This window comes from Gopherus flavomarginatus, chromosome 24 (genome assembly GCF_025201925.1).
Source record: "Gopherus flavomarginatus isolate rGopFla2 chromosome 24, rGopFla2.mat.asm, whole genome shotgun sequence".
Taxonomy (NCBI): Eukaryota; Metazoa; Chordata; order Testudines; family Testudinidae; genus Gopherus; species Gopherus flavomarginatus.
Window position 1 is genome coordinate 2393369 of NC_066640.1, and position 16784 is coordinate 2410152.

The 16784-nt window shown below is 51.3% G+C and overlaps 1 protein-coding gene across 1 annotated transcript; it reads right to left on the bottom strand.

The window, feature by feature from the left end:
- Positions 1-344: 344 nt before the first annotated feature.
- On the bottom strand, positions 345-7947 carry LOC127040069 (uncharacterized). The gene is made up of 4 exons (XM_050933839.1): positions 7810-7947; positions 6233-6358; positions 5143-5911; positions 345-2628 (listed from the first exon to the last, which is right to left on the bottom strand). The coding sequence occupies exons 3-4, from the start codon at positions 5792-5794 to the stop codon at positions 2552-2554; spliced, it is 729 nt and encodes a 242-aa protein (XP_050789796.1). The 5' UTR covers positions 5795-5911; positions 6233-6358; positions 7810-7947; the 3' UTR covers positions 345-2551.
- Positions 7948-16784: the final 8837 nt, after the last annotated feature.

Here is a 16784-nt window from a genome sequence, read left to right on the forward strand (position 1 = left end):
GGGCCTGGGGCTCTCGCTCACTCTCTGTGTGTGACGGGGCTGACTTGGAGAGGGCGCTTCTCTCAGGCCCGTCTGTCAGCTCCTCAGGCTGTGGTCAGTAGGAATGAGTGTCTAAGTCCCTTGGGGGATCTGGGCCCTAAGCTTCCCCCTGTCCTCGGCATTACCCACTGGCTGGCTAAGGCAGCTCCTAGCGCAGTGTGCTGGCTACTGAGAATCCCTGTTACCAAAATGTCAGGTCTGCCTAGCTGAGAGCCAATAACAGCCTGACAGGGGTAAGGAAAAGAAGCTTTATTCTGCAGAAAAAAGGAGAGCCTTGCACCTTGGTACAAAGACTTTGCCTCACACAAATTTCACAAGCTTTTTATACACTTTCAGGCAAAGATCCTTGCCGTGTTAACACTTGATTGGTGGTTGTTAGACTCCATACTTTTGTTATTTGGTTAGTGAAAACTGGTTTAGAGCCAGATTTTCCTGCTTTAAGGCAGAAGAGAGAAGACAGTTTAAAAGTTCAGGGTACTGTGTATGTGAGGCACCCCCTAATGGCTAAACCGTTAGTTGTTAAGGGGGTTATCAGTAACTTTCACAGTCCCCCCTTTGGGCCTGACAAGCCCAAATTGTCAGGCCCGTTACGCAATTTGCGATTAAGCTGGAGGGACAGATACTGGTTTTTTGTACGGGCAGCAGAGATCCTAGTTACAGTATTACAAACACACTTTGCACATTGCATTATTACCCAAACAATACATAGGACGAAAAGAAGGAAAATAATTTACTTTATAATTGTTTGGAAGACCCCTATAAACCAGGACCCAAGGTTTGGGAGGAGGTCCTTAAAACTAAAGGTGTGATTAAGAGATACAGCATGGAAAACAACAGCAGCATTTTTAATAGCTTGTAAATTTTTTTCAATTAAGCCAGAGCGATTAACATAAAAACAGCATTTTTTTCGATGTGAGCACAAGCCCCCTCATTTTAGCATTTATGGTATTTAACATGTTTATTTTGTAAAGCTACTTTTGCTACTTTATTAATTTTTTGCTGCAGTTTTTGGAAAGCGTTTATTGATGCATTAGCTGTTTTTTTAAGCTTTGCAGAAATATTTACAACTGCTTTTTTGAGCTCAGCTACCCCCAACCCAGGAATGAGTGCACAAACAAAGGAATGGAATCCTGTCTGTTTGACAATTAACGGATTTTTGGCGTGTTTGGTTCTAGTCTTTATGGAGGGGGTGAAAAGCTTGTGAGAATAGCTTCCCAGGTTGAGGATCTGGAATTTAACGTGTTGTTGATTTGAACATCAGGCAACACCCGGGCCACACCACACCGACCCTGCCAACCAGGAGGGAGAGCTTTGTAGGCGCTATGGCCACAGATAAAATACAAGCCGGGGGTCTTCAAGTAGAGGGTAAGGGTATTACCTGCGACTTGGTGGCGCCGGGCCACTAATACATCCCACTGCTTGGGGGTACCTATTATGCGGTCCTGACACCTCCAATGGGAGATATTTAAACGTCCCAGGGCATGGGTGTCATTTAGGATGCCCCCACAATACATAACTGCAAACAAATTAGCTGTAAAACTTGCAAGCGATTCCATGGGCTGTGGGCATCCAGATATCTTTTCACGGGATGGGTGAGGCAACACAATGCCAGAGTAAATATCCATATAAAACGTATGTGTGTTATTTATGGAGCCCAACGGGAGGAACGAGGGGAACCATTTCCCTTGATAAAGAATGCCTGTTGATTTTACAGTGAAAGCCCTGTTTAGGAGGCAAGGGGGTTTCTGGGCGTTCTCAGAAGTGTTCAAAGGGGAAAAGGTTCCGGTTCCGACATCAAACCGAAGGGTTTGGTCACAGGCCTTAAGGGGAAGGTAGCCTACCTCTTTCCCAATCTCTTTAGCATTTTTTAAGCCAAGGGGCAGGTGATACCCAATTTCAAGGATATTAAAAAGAGAGACCCCCTTAGCTGCCCAGTAATAATGCCAAGCTTTAGACACCTTCCCGAATTTATTATACTGATATTCCCCTACCCATGCCCATTTAGTTTTCCGCACTACCGCACTAAGAGAGTACTTCAGGGAGATTTGCAGGAGCAGCCCACAAGCCTATTCCTTTTTTGGATCGGGTTTGGTGGCACAGCCAGCAATTAGACAGGTGTCCCAATGTGCTGTAAGGACTCAACCACTGGGTGGGGGTTGGCAAGTACAAAGGGCAAACTGAAAGCAAGTAACCATTGTACCACCACCCATAAATTTATAGTCTGTAAAGTTTCAGGACTTATTCTGTTGGAACAGGAGTTTTAGCTTCTTGAGAGGCTTAGCCTTCCAGGTATTGTTTGCTTCAGGCTCTTCCGGGTTGCGGTGGGAAGAGCTGGCGGGGCTCCCTCGAGGTCTGGCGTTGTCTGCTTCTGGCCCTGGCCTAGGGGCTAGCTTAACTTGAGTAGGATGAATCCAAGTGTTTTGCTCTTTCACACGAATTGCAGTGTGGGAAGTAAGAAGGACTTGGAAGGGGCCCACCCACTGGGGTTGGAGAGGCTTGTGTTTTCACTCTTTCACATAGACCCTGTCTTTTGGAGTGATCCGATGGGCAGGAACATTAGCAGGTAGAGACTGAAATTGAGCTGTGTACCTGTGGAGAGAGGTGAGAGTAGTTTGGAGGGAAACAACATATCTGGTTACTTCCTCATCACCCCAAGTGACTAAATCAGTTACAGGTCCTGAATCAGCAAATCCAGTGTATGGCCTGCCAAATAAAAGTTTAAAGGGTGAGAGACAGAGCTGGCCTCTGGGGGCAGTTTGAACTGCCAGAAGGGCCAGAGGCAGGGCCTGAAGCCATTTTAACCCAGTTTGAGCGCACAGTTTAGAGAGTTTAAGTTTTAGAGTCTGATTTATTCTTTTTGCTTGTTTTGAAGATGGTGGTCTCCAAGGGGTGTGTAAGAGCTAGGTAATACCCAGGGCCTTTGCAAGGGTTTGAATAACCTGGGCAGTAAAATGAGTTTCTTGGTTGGAGTCAATAGACCTAGGAGGGCCAAACCTAGGAATGACATGGTTTAATAGGGTTTTCCCCACCTCCAAGGCGGTTGCTAGTCTAGTCGGGAATGCCTTGATTTAACCAGTCAGTTGGCACACGATTACAAGAAGGTACTTGCAGCCTTGGCACTTAGGCATCTTTGAATAGTTAATTTGGAGTTGTTTAAAGGGCGTGTATGCCCATAACCTGGCTCCAGGGGGGCCTTAAGTTTCCCTCCATGGATTGAATTTTGTACAGATGTTGCAGGTAGCAAGGACCCGTTTAGCTTCCTGGCATACTTTAGGGGCATACCAAAGTTTATTTACAGTAGCTGCCACAGCTTTTGCCCCACCGTGTGTTTCCTGGTGTAGTTTAAGTAAGGCAGGCCGCAAAGCAGCTCGGGGCAATGACCTTCTTTCATTTGGTAGTTGCCACTCCCCCCTTGGCGTCTCGGTGGCCCCCATACTCTTCCAGTGCTTAACTTTTAATGGCTTAGGGGTAAAAGGGACCAGGACTGGAGTTGGTGGGAGAGAGGATGTGGGCGCCATCTGGTGGGCAACATAAGGCTATAGGGAAGCCGCTTTTGAAGCTGAATGGCCACTCTGTTGCCACAGACGGTGGGATTATTTTCTTTCTGATGGGCCCGGACATGGACGATAGCAACCTGAGATGGCAAATGAATGGCTTCTAATAATTTCAGGATCAAGAGCCCATGTGCTACCTTAGTGCCACTGGAGGTGATAAACCCGCGTTCTGCCCACAGTTGGCCTGTGGCATGGCAAACACCAAAGGCATATTTTGAGTCAGTGAATATGTTTACCAACTGACCTGCTGCCAAATTACATGCTCGGGTGAGGGCTATCAATTCTGCCGCCTGGGCTGAGGTGGAGGGTTCCAGGGGAGCAGACTGCAATACCTCAAACTGAGGAGTTACTGCGAATTCAGATACTTGCTGGCCCTCCACGACCCGCGCAGAGCCATCTGTGTATAGCTTCCGTTCAGCATTTGGAATGGGCACATCTGAAAGATCTGACTGAGGTTTTTTTTGATGTTGTACTACCTGAAGGAATCATGTGAGGGCTCATGCTTGTTGTCCGGGAAAGGCAACAGGGTAGCAGGGTTCAAGGTATGGCACTGTTCAATTTTCAAGTTGGTTCTAGATAACAAAGAAACTTTCAAGTGAGTTAGTCTCTGACTAGTCAAATGCTGGGTGCCCTTTTGGACTAAGAGCTGCTGGGCTGCATGTGGGGTCCGTAGGGTCATTGGATGGCCCAAGGTAATCTTTTCTGCTTGGGGTACCAGGAGACCAGCGCAACCACTGCTCGGAGGCAGCCAGGAAAGCCTTGTGCTACAGCATTTAATTTTTGGGAGTAATAAGCCACAGGCCGTTCTTTAGGCCCAAAAGTCTGTGTACGGACACCGGAGGCCACCCCTAGCCGCTCATGTACATAAAGAACAAAAGGCTTTTGATAATTGGGGAGTCAAAGGCCTGGGACTGAGGCCAACGCTGTTTTAATTCCCTGGAAGGCTTTTACAGCCCCAGAGTCCCAATGGAAGGGCTCCTTGGTATCATGAGTGATCAGTTTAAAGAGAGGTTTTGCCATCTTCCCAAAGCCTGGAATTCAGGAACGGCAAAATCCTGTAAGGCCTAGAAATCCCCGCATCTCACGCTTTCTTTTTTGTTGGGGAATATTAAGGATTGATTGGATACAGATACTGGATAACGCCCGATGCCCCGGGGTGAGCACATGACCAAGATATGTCACCTTGTTCTTAGCAAACTGAAGCTTAGAAGGAGATACTTTATGTCCCTTTTTTGCCAAGCAGTTTAGCAGGCAAATAGTGTTCGTTTTACATGTTACCTGATTCAGGGAACAAACCAGGACGTCATCCACATACAAGAGATACATAGACCCACCTGGTAGGTTGATATCAGCTAAATCACGTGCCAGGATGGAGGAGAAAATAGTTGGAGACTTAACATATCCCTGGGGTAGCCGAGTCCAGGTTAGTTGTTCTGCTTTCCCGGTTTCTGGGTCCGTCCATGTAAATGCAAAGATATTCCAGCTGTCTCGATCTAGGGGAATACTAAAAAGGCATTACACAAGTCTATTACCGAATAGCAAGCAGTACCTGCTGGAATGGCAGTCAGGATAGTGTGAGGATTAGGCACCACATTGTGTCTAGCCTGGACGACTTTATTCACTGCATGCAAGTCCTGGACAAATCGATATACTGTTTTTTTCTTTGGATCCAGGTCAGGTTTTTTAACAGACAGAATGGGGGTGTTGAAAGGGGACTTAGTGTGAACCAACACTCCCAACCCCAGGAATGTGTTGATAAGATTCTGGAGGCCCAGCAGAGCTTCTCGGGGGATGAGATACTGACGAATTCGAGGAATGTTAATGTCTGGCTTCAGGGTTATTCGTACCAGCTCTGTCCGGAGAGTGCCCAAGTCTGCCTTTGAAGTGCCCCACAGGGAGGCTTGTACCTCTCGTCTGAGTCGCTTAGGCAGGTTCATTGGGCTCACAGGCAGAATCGGGTCCTTGGCAGCCAGGGTTAACGTGGCACATAGCTGAGGGAGTTGATTCTGAGGCAACTGGAGAATGATTTTGTCATTTGAAAAGAAAATCTGAGCACGTAATTTACACAGCAGGTCTCTGCCCAGAAGGTTAACTGAGGAATCCGGAGCTAGCAAAAAGGCATGGGAGGTTGAGACACCAGAGATTTCTACAGCAGCCTCCTGCAATACAGGACAATCAAATGGCTTTTCGCCTATACCCATTACCGGAATGCTTTTATCTGTAAGATTTTCTTTTCTTGGCTTGGCAGTAACAGTAGAGAGGGCAGCCCCTGAGTCCAAAAGAGAAGAATAAGTGGTTCCTCCCAAAGTTAAACGGACCTGGAGGTTTGTGGAGGAACAAACATAAGTGGTAAAATCATTTGAATAGGTAAGAAGTGGACCGCCGGGTCGCCGTCATTCCTCACTATTGACAGCGTCTGTTTTTTCTACAGCCATTTGGTGTTGAGGTTAGGGCTGTTGTTCGGTACGTCAGTTTGGGCACTCTCTTTTTCAGCGACCAAGTTGTTTACAATAATTACATATGTCATTAGCGTGACTTGGGGCCCCCCCATGATCCGTTTTTGGTTGCCACTTGGGGGGTCCCCGCCTCCCTCCTTGTTTCTCACTCCCAGCGTTTACAAGGGCTGCTAGCATCCTCACCTGTTTGGTCTCTTGAACTTTATTTCTGGTGTGATACACACGGGTGGCCACGCTTACCAGTTCCTCCAGAGATTTCCCCTCAGCGCCCTCGAGCTGCTGCAACGGCTTTTTGATATCTGGGGCTGACTGAGAGATAAAAACAAGCCTGACCGTGGACCGTGTGTCCACAGCCTTGGGGTCTATGTTAGTATAAGTACAGAACACTTTACAAAGTTTCTCATAAAAGTCGGAGGGGTGTTTTTCTTTTCCTTGTACAGTATTATGGACCTTAGACCAATCTAGAGTTTTTTCTTCAGCTTGTTTTATACTGGCCAAAATATAGTTTAGAAATCTCTTTAACCCTGCCTGCTAGGCTGGATTATTCGGGTTCCATTGAGCAGGGTTGGCAAGGGTTATAAAGCTGCGGCCATTGTTGGCAGCCCCCGCTGCCTCCCGGGCCCCCCTTAGGACCCACTCTTTCTTCTCCGTACATAATAGTCTAAAAGTTGGCCCACATCTTGCCAATCATGATTATGAGACTGGAAAATGGCACGGAATCGCCTATGAACGACATCCGGGTCGTCCCTGAGGCGAGGCATAGTGGTTTGCCAGTTCATAAGGTCTGCAGTAGTAAATGGGACATGGACATAATGGTCTACAACATTCCCATCCGTTGTGGGAACTGGGATGGTCCAGAGGGGTGCCTGGATATTAACTGTTTCTTCCCCATAGAGTGCTCCCTTTCTTGTATGGGACGGGCTAAAGATGAGAATAATCAGAGAAGTAGTATACCCATTGCTGGTTGCTCCACTAGTTGGTTCACTGACTTGAACTGAGGCTTCCTTGGTTTTCGGTGGCAGGACCTGTTCTGATGCAACTGCTGCCTCCAGGTCCGCCTCAGATGGTTGTGCTACTGCCGGGGTGGCCACGGTCTAGGACAATACATGGGGGAAGTGTTCTCCCAACAATCGGCCTCGTGAGGGGCAGAGGCTTTCGGGAATAGAGGGGCCTGGATTTGTACCTTCTCTAAGAGACGATGAGCTTCATCGTCCCACAAAAACCAATAGTCCATTTGCCCCGGCGCTTGATTCTCCAATATCAGGTGCAAAGAGGTTAAATGAGTCGGAATATCAAAGGAGCCAAATTCGGGCCATGCAGTCCCCAGGGCTGGCCAATCCTGGGTGCAAAGTTGTAAAAACCGCTTCCTTGACATCCCTTTCTGAACATCGGGCAGGGGCCATTTACTTAGCATATGATCCAAAGGGCTATCCTTAGAGGGTTTTCCCTGAGACCCACCCATCTGTCTTTTGACACTTAAACAGAGAATTAAACAGAGAGCAGAGGGAATTATGGTCTAATCCAGGATTTTCTACTTGTAGTACACTGACTGCTACAGGGGACAGGACAGAAGGATCTCAATTCGACCTCAGAGCTTCATCACATGCTATGGCTTCCACCCTGAGGAATTACGAACGAGAGGTTCAGTTCCGCCCACACACCTAACGCCCAAATGTATACAGCAGAAAAACAATAACCAGTTAACCAAAACAGAACAGAACCAGAACCAGATAGCGTTTCCTTATCCTATTAGGGCTCACCTTATCGGAGCACGAACCCCAGGGGCCGCGGTGAAGTGAGGAAGAGGGGCTAAACACCCCGGTGGCACCGCTCCTAGTTTGCCGCAGCCATCCGGAGTCCGATGTCTGAGCTAGGAGAATCCCGTCTGGGGTCGCCAGAAACTGTTACTGAAATGTCGGGTCTGCCTAGCTGAGAGCCAATAACAGCCTGACAGGGATAAGGAAAAGATGCTTTATTCTGCAGAAAAAAGGAGAGCCTTGCACCTTGGTACAAAGACTTTGCCTCACACAAATTTCACAAACTTTTTATACACTTTCAGACAAAGATCCTTGCCATGTTAACACTTGATTGGTCATTGTTAGACCCCATACTTTTGTTATTTGGTTAGTGAAAACCGGTTTAGAGCCAGATTTTCCTGCGTTAAGGCAGAAGAGAGAAGTCAGTTTAAAAGTTCAGGGTACTGTGTACATGAGGCTTCTGCTTCCCCCTAATGGCTAAACCGTTAGTTGTTAAGGGGGTTACCAGTAACTTTCACATCCCTTTCCTAGGTGCTGACTCTTCCCAGGCATCATACAGGGAGCCTGGGTGCCAGCCTGGGGCTAGTAATCACACTGGATGGCAGTAGGAGGGAGGTGACTTCTAACAGCGTCTAAGTCCCATTGTGAATCTAGCCCCTGTCTTGCCATGTGTTCATACAGCACCTAGCGCAGTGACTAGGCCTGTGGGTCCCAGGCTCGCAGGGATGTCTTCCCCCAGGCTTTTCCTGGGAGAGGGATGAGCCGGGGGGAGCAGAGGGAGGGCTCTGGGTGGGCTCAGACTGGTGGGTCTCAATCCCCAGTGCAATGCTGGGATAGTCAGGCCCATTGATACCTGGTGACTGTCCCAGCTGCTCTCCTTGCTCAGCTCCTCCTCCCCTTCCCCCCACCAAATGCCCCGCTGTCCCGACTCAGGCAGGAAGGAGATAGTTTCCTCTGGCTTGTTATCTGCTGGAGTCAGGTGCCAGCCCTGCCCCGCTTCCTCCCTTGGCGCCTGGAGCAGCGGCTCAGCAGCCAGCGCCTGCTGTCTGTGCCCGGGAGTCACAGGTATCTGCCAGGAGCAGATCCCGTCCTGCAGCTCTGGCTCAGGCTGACAGGACAGCGAGTCTTGCTGATGGAAGCGGTGCGTTCCCCAGGGCATGGGAACTGGTAACAGGGGGTTGCAGTTGCTATCCTCCCCGAGGATTATAACTAGAATCCTGGAATACTGGGACCTCCAGGCAGGGACCTTTGACTCCGGGGCAGAAGCCATCTGGGTGTGTGGCCATGTGCTGATGGGGGGATGTGATGATACATGCCTAGCCCCACCACCTTGGGGACCCACAATACAGGGAAGCTAGTGAATGGGTGGCACACAGGGATGGGGGCATATGCAGCTGGGCTCGGGGCACTGTGTGAGCACTGGCAGAGGGTCAGAGCTGGGGTCTGCATGGGTGAAGCTCCCCTCCCCAACCTGCTTTACCCAGGATTAGCAGTAACTCTGCTGGTCGAGGTGCAGGCATGGGCCGTTCTCACTCTGGATCGGCAAAACTGTGGAGCAAACAGCTTCACTGGGTGTTGAGGTCAGGCAGGGGGAGGACGTCTCTGGTTTTGCTTTTTAGATTTTACTTCCAAAGCAGGATGAGTGGAGAAGCACCCAGCCACGTCTTACCCCACCCCTGAGAATGGGAATTCCCCGATGGCCAGGGAGCAGCGGACAATGAGCACACAGGGACCACCCAAACACAAAGGAGAGCAATCGCGAGGCAGAGGCTGGCCAAAGGAAAAGGCCCTCCTGAGCTACGACAGGCCTGCCAGGGTGGAAGGGAGATGGGAAAGGTGCACTGGGTAAGATGTAATGAGCAAGGGTGGGGGCTTGGTGAGCCTTGCTGTTGGGCTCAGCACTGGCAGTCTCATGCCTAGCACCGCTGATCCAGGCCATCTCCAGTAAGATGGACACGTGACGTGTGTGTATGGGGTGGGGGGGTACACAGGTGTGTGTGTTTAACAGGAGTCAATGTACAGAGACACATGTTGGATCTCAGGCTCATAAAGTGCCCTCTGCATGGCTGGGTCCAGGCACAAGATGCTGACACTGAAAGGGGAGCAAGTTCTGGCCACCAGTAGCAGGAGGCTGGCATGCTCCAAGCACCTGCTGCTAAGCTGGGCCAGAGGGGCCTAGGTGGCCCCTCAGGGACGGTGAGTGAACAAGACGGCCCAGGGCCCCAGGGGGATGCTGGCACCTTCCTTGTCCTGGCGGTGCCAGGAGCTAGAAAAGCTGCTCAGCTGGGCAAAGCACTGGGGGCCCTGGCTCCGAGGAAAGGCTGAAAGCTCTGACAGAGGGAGCTGCGGGACTGCAGGGGGGAGGAGGTGAGCCACCTAAGAGGATCCCAGGGATTCGCAGGAGGATGGATTTGAACTCAGCAAGGCAGGACAATGCATGGATGCCCTGGCAAGGTTTAGAAAGGCAAAGGAGCCTGGATGGGTGCTGCCCTGCAGAAGCCAATCCCCAGGCGCATGAATGCGGGGACAGTGGCATGGGCACCAGCAGCACTGGGGGCCCCAGCTGGGATTCAGAGGCAAACGCTAGTGAGGCCTGTGCACGAGTGAGGGGCTGATTGCTCTCCATAGCCAGGCTCCACCCATGACATGGGCAGCGCCATTGGCCCTGGCGCATGGGGCAGTGCTGGCAGAGAGGCCCCAGCCCATGTCCCTGATATGTGGGGCAGCCCTGGGAGAGGGACCCTGCCCCTGGCCTGTGTCCCTGGCACATGAAGCAGCGCTGGGGGAGGGGCCCTGTGATGGGGAGGCTGCCCCTCACTGGCAGAAAAGGTGTTAAAAGCAGCCCGAGGGAGGCCACGCCCCAGAGGCAGCCAATCAGAGAAGGGCTGAAGGGAGCAGCCAATCAGGGTCAAGCAGGCCCATATAAAAAATCAGGCTCACTGGTCTGTAATTGCCGGGATCACCTCTGGAGCCCTTTTTAAAAACTGGCATCACATTAACTATCCTCCTGTCATCTGGTACAGATGCTGATTTAAATGATAGGTTACAAACCACAGTCTCTCAGTCCCAACATGTAGCCCCTTCCTGCTGACAATGAACTGGAGTCCCAGCCCACAGCCCCTTTCTCTTCCTGATACTCTTGAGCTCAACGTGCAGCCCACATCTTCTACTGATTCACCACAATCTACCTTTAAAAAGTGACAGAAAGTCCTGAGGCATCTTATAGACTAACAGATGTATCGGAGCATGAGCTTTCGTGGGTGAATACCCACTTCGTCCTCCAGGCTAACAAGGCTACCTCTCTGATACAATCCACCTTTAGTTTCTCTGCCCCTCACATGCCTCAATCCCAACACACAGCCCCTTAGTTCTTATGAAGTTACAGAAAAGCCCTGACAACTTGACCTCTGCCCTCTTAGAGCAGTGTCCCAGCCAGCCTCTGCCAGACATCACAGCACTTTATCTGCCCAAATGATATACAGCACTGCAGGGATCTTCGACAATCCCCACCTGCCAGGGCTGCAGGGCTCCTCCCGGCAGAACTGGCTGGATTGGAATCATGGCCCTCTGCACAAGGGCTGTGCTTTGTCTCCAGCAGGTCTCTCAGTGCTGTCAGAGCTCTTGGATGCTGGAAGAGACTCCTCTGGTTAGGTACAGAATAAGTCAGAAAAGTTCAGCCAGGAACATTTCTACCAGGGCAATTCTCCATTGAGATCCCCAGGGATGGGAGGGTTCTCTGTCATTCAGACTCTTTAATCAAGACTGGACATTTCTCAAAAGATCTGCTCTAGCTCAACCACAAGATATGGGCTTGGTACAAGACTCCCTGGGTGAAACTCCATGGCCAGAGTGGATGGTCATAACAGTCTGTCATGGTATTCTATCCCCAATCTGAACCTTAGAGTCCAAAAGTTGGGGTACCAGCATGAATTCCTCTAATTACTTAATTACTTGCTTAGATCTGATACGCTGCCACCACCCAAAATATAGTGTTTTGGGGCACTCTGGTCACCCCAAAAACCTTCCCTGGGGACACCAAGACCCAAATTCCTTGAGTCTCACAACAAAGGGGAATAAACCATTTCCCTTCCCCCTCCTTTCTTCCTCCCAGATCTTTCCTGCCCTGGGTACACTAGGAGATCACCGTGGTTCTAACTCCTTGAATCACAACACAGAGAAATCAGGTTTTTTTCCCTCCCCTCCTTCTCTCCCCCTCCCAGGCGTTCCCTCCCTGGGCTATCCTGGAGAGCTAGACAGATTCAAGCTCCGTGAATCTAAACAAAGGGATTCCCCCTTTCCCCCCTCCCTTCTTTCTCCCTGTCTCCCACCACTTTCCCGGTAAGTACAGACTCAATTCCCTTGAGCCTCAACAAGGGGAAAAAATCAAACAGGTCTTAAAAAGCAAAACTTTTAATAAAAAGAAAGAAAAAAGTAAAAGTTGTCTCTGTAATTTAGATGGTAAAAGTTACCGGGTCTTTCGGCTTATAGACACCAGAGAGAAGCCCCCCCCCCCCCCCGCAGCAAAATACAATTTAAAATATTTCCAGCAAAATACACATTTGCAAATACAGAAAACAATCAAAAGACTATAACCGCCTGTTCTACTTAATACTCACTATTCTGAATATATAAGAGACTGTAGCAGGGAGATTGGCAAGAAACCTGGTTGCACATCTAGTCCCTTTCAGGACCCAGAGAGAACAAAGCAAAACCCAAAAAACACAAACAAAGGCTTCCCTCCACCAGATTTGAAAGCATCTTGTTTCCTGATTGGTCCTCTGGTCAGGTGTTTTTGGTTCCCTGTTTGTTAACCCTTTACAGGTAAAAGAGACATTAACCCTTAACTATCTGTTTATGACACTGTCCTTCTGGCTCTTTGACTCATTGATCTAGGGAAAGGTGCAACATTTCTCTCAGACTCTGCCTCACCCAAGTTTTACTGGATAAAGTCATCCACAGCTGCCAGTTCTGCATGAACGAGCCACTGTCTGAGCAGCAGCCAGGGAGGGACCGTTCTCCGAGATGCACCAGCTCCCTACAGCACTTGACTCTGGCCAACCGGCAAAGGGTGGCAGCCGAGCCATGTCGTGTACACTGTGTTCACACTGTAGCCACAGGGTGAATTGAAACAGAACCCTGGTAATGGGACAAACTTGTGGGGGGGAGCCATGTTTCATGCACAAGATTGAAGTGGGGGTGGGGCGGTGGGGAGAGGCTTTAGATCAGAAGCCTAAAGACCAATTCTGAAAGTGGTCACTGATTTAAAGTGCCTCAAGTTCTGGGCACCCAGGTGTCATCGAGTCATTGCTTCCAAGCCAGGCAAGACCATTAGACCCTGCAGTCTGACCTCCAGCATGACACAAGTCAGAGACGTGCCAGTGCCAAGCCTGTGACTTTGATGAATTATAACTGTCCTGGGCCGTCTCCCTGACAGTTGTGGGGGTTGGGGGGTTTGGAACCAGTAGCTTAATGGGGACGCCTGTCTGCCAAGTAAAAGGCTTTTAGACAGTTTTGCTGAGTGTCCAAAGTTTCATCATATCCCTCCATCTGCTCAGCAACATCCCATCACTCCACAGCGTCTGAGACCCAGGAGATGGTGACACTGACTTGCACACCAGGCAGTTTTCAAGGGCAAGAACAGGAAGAGGCTGCAGAAATTTGAGACTTTCCTTTAAACTAGACATGATTTTCCATCAGCTAAGTAGCTGGAGCCAGAACCCTGTTGCCGGGGAATGTTTTCCTAGCTGAGCTCGTAACCAGCCAGGGCTGCTTTTCAGGAAATGCCAGGAGCTGGGGCGGTGACTCACTTATCCTGTCTATTCAGGGATTCATTAGCTGCACAAGGGGAAAAAATATAAAACACCCGGCTGCAAACTGGGAAATTTCCTAATCAGCTGCAGGCAGGTCAGGTGCCCAGGGCAGAGGGATTGTGGACGTATACTATGTAATGGCCTTGCAGGGGCTCTGCGTAGCCTTTGGGTCCTTGTTAGAGCAGCACAACGCCCAGCACTGCACAGCTCTCAGGGAGGGAGCAGAGCCGGACTGCAATGAGACGGGCAGGCGTATGTGGCGCCCGGCTCAGTCTCTCCCCAGAGTAGGCTGATGCTTTCTGGGGGAAGGTCAGGAGTAGTATGGGAGGAACAGGGCCGGCGCTTCCATTTAGGCGGCCTAGGCAATCGCCTAGGGCGTCAGGATTATTGGGGGGCGCCATTTTGCCAGGGTGGGGGCAGCAGGCGGCTCGGGTGGACCTGCCACAGTCATGCCTGCGGACGGTCCGCTGCTCCCACGGCTCTGATGGACCTCCTGCAGGCACGGCTGCAGCAGCTCCACCGGAGCCGCGGACCAGTGGACCCTCTCTGCAGGAGTGCCTGCGGCAGCTCCACCGGAGCCGCGGACCAGCGGACCCTCCCTGCAGGAGTGCCTGCGGCAGCTCCACCGGAGCCGCGGACCAGCGCGCGGGGCGGCGAAATGGCTGTGCGCCTAGGGCGCTAAAAACACTAGCGCCGGTCCTGGGGAGGGATGTCTCTGAGGGAGGGACAGGCCACATCTGTACAATGGACCCCCCAGAATGGTGGCATCTGCAGTGTCAGTGATGCCCAGCAGGTGGTGCTGCAAGGCAGGCACTTGGATTCAATGTCTGTTTTGGGTCTATACCGAATGTCCCTCTGGGAGCTAGTGCAGCTTCTGAGCCCGCTGGGAGAAGGCTGTGTCTGCACTTGACTGTAGTGGAAAACTCCACCGCACTGTACTAGCTCCAGCGCCTGCACAGCTGCAACTCCAGCTGGGGGCGCTAGTGTAGACAGGCTGCCGGCCTCACTGCATCACAGCAGATGCTGTTACAGGCTGCACGCGGCCCTGACTCGCTCCCACCCCGGGGCTGTCCTGGCACTGGTGAAACAGCAGACCATGTCCCCAATCTGCTGGGGGTAGCTACAGTTACAGGGCGCTGCAGGGAGCTCTCAGGGCATTTTGTTACCAGCTTCGGTACTGAGAAGACCCCCGTCTCTCCCCAGCTGTGTCTGCACCGGGCTAAAGCTGCCTGGGGTGTGAGTGCCTGCAGTGGGAGCCAGGCACAGGAGCTTTGACTCCTGGGCTGTCTGGTCGAGTGGAGACGCACCCCTGGGCTGGCAAAAAGCACCATTTCTGCTGCTTGGACAAACTGTGACAGCCACACACAGTCCTCTCTCCAGCAATTGTAGCCCCAGTGCATTGTGGGACCTATTCCACAGAGGCACATTGTGGGACTACACAGGAGGGTCAGTGCAATGGTCCCCCCTGCAGGCTACACTGGCCCTGCGATGTGAAGGGGGCCCTGAGGGAGGATCCTGTCCTTGCGAGCTTTGCTCTAAGTACTATTACAGCAGGACAGGGTGGGGCACCACTGCGGGCGCTTGGGGGGGAGATGAGGGTGCCACAGGCGTGTCAGGACCCCCGCTCCACCTTTCACATTATAAATGGGATGGGGGTCCCGGCTAGGTCCTGGTGAGTCAGGCAGGGGCTCCAGGGACCCTGGGTCGAAAGCCTGGGTGACAGCAGGATACTCTTAGCATGGAAAGACTGAGAAATGGCTCCGAGTGCGGGAGCTGCCCCTCTGGGCAAACACACCAAGAGCTGCCCCAAGCAGCCAGCATGTCCCTCTGCATTTGATGCTCCATCGCCGGGTGTGATTGTTACTAGATGTGACCAGAATGGGATGCTCCAGGGTCTCTGCTCCTTTGTGGGGTCAGCTGGATGCCGCAGGGCTGAAAGGCCCATTCAGCAGCACCTCACTGCTGCTTCCTCCTGTAACCTCTGCTCTGCCAGCCAAAGGTTGGTTTCTGTCTGTGCCGTAGGCTGCTGGGCCCTGCTACTGCTTGGATCCACTTGGCACCTCAGTGTCTGGTGCTACCAAGCAAGCAGGAAACTGGCCTTTCTTGTTTTGTTTCTATGCAAGGTTTTTGTAGAGGGTCAATTGCAGAGAAGGGCCAGCCTTATGGGGTGTATTCACTCAGCTCTGTTCAGCTGCCAGAGGATGTTGTGTGCGTCCCAGGCCATCCCCACGCTGAGATCACAGAACAGCATTGCCTAGTGGTTAAAGGAAATGTCTGGGAGCCAGGAGACCTGTGGACTAGTCCCCCTCCCTGGGCTGTGGTTTCCTTCTGGGGAAGTGGGGCAAACACCCGTCCCTCCTCATAAAGCCCTTTGAAACCTTGGAGAGACGGGGGCTGCAAGCACCAACTATTGCCAAGAGCATACCAATCATTAGCTCAGTGGTTTGAGCACTGGCCTGCTAAACTCAGCATAGTGAGTTCAATCCTTGAGGGGGCCACTTAGGGGCCTGGGGGTTGGTCCTGCTTTGAGCAGGGGGTTGGACTAGGTGACCTCCTGAGGTCCCTTCCAACCCTGATGTTCTATGATCAAAGAGGGACTGGACACTTCGGTGAAGAACAGGAATCATCAGCATTATAATAGGTGATACTAAAACACAGAGCTTGGCAGGAGAGTGGCCACCTCTTGCTTCAGCCAGGCTCTAACTACTAGAGGCCAGATGAGACCTGCACCTTCCCCTGAATCATCTGGTGTCGCTCACCCAGACAGGACACTGCACTTGGGGTCTGATCCAGCCTGGCAGCTCCTACCTTCTGAACCAGCGCTAGTCCCACGACCCAGCTGCTCTCAGAGGTGACACAGGTGCTGGTGGGAGCAGGCCCAGGCCCCATGGCAAGGGCCAGAATCGACAAGCATTAGGTGAAATGTACAAGGAGGTCAGTGTTTGCCACGAGGAAAATGGATCAGTTTGGGAGGGAGAAGACAGGAAGCTTGGTCCAGTGGTTAGAGCTCAAGACTGGGAATCAGGAGAATAGGTCTATTCCCAGCTCTGTCAGTGACTTGATGGGTGACCCTTCTGCCGCTCTGTGCCTCAGTTTCCCCACTTGTATAATGGGGATGATGCTACTTCCCCACCTTACGGGGCTCTTCATTCATGTTTGCAAAGGCTG

Bases quoted from the DNA above. Each gene is read 5' to 3' on its own strand.
- LOC127040069 (XM_050933839.1), bottom strand. From the start codon at position 5,794: ATGGGTATAGGCGAAAAGCCATTTGATTGTCCTGTATTGCAGGAGGCT. The intron at 2,629-5,142 runs GTACTGCTTGCT...CTCTCTCCACAG, and splicing joins CCTGACTGCCATTCCAGCAG to GTACACAGCTCAATTTCAGT.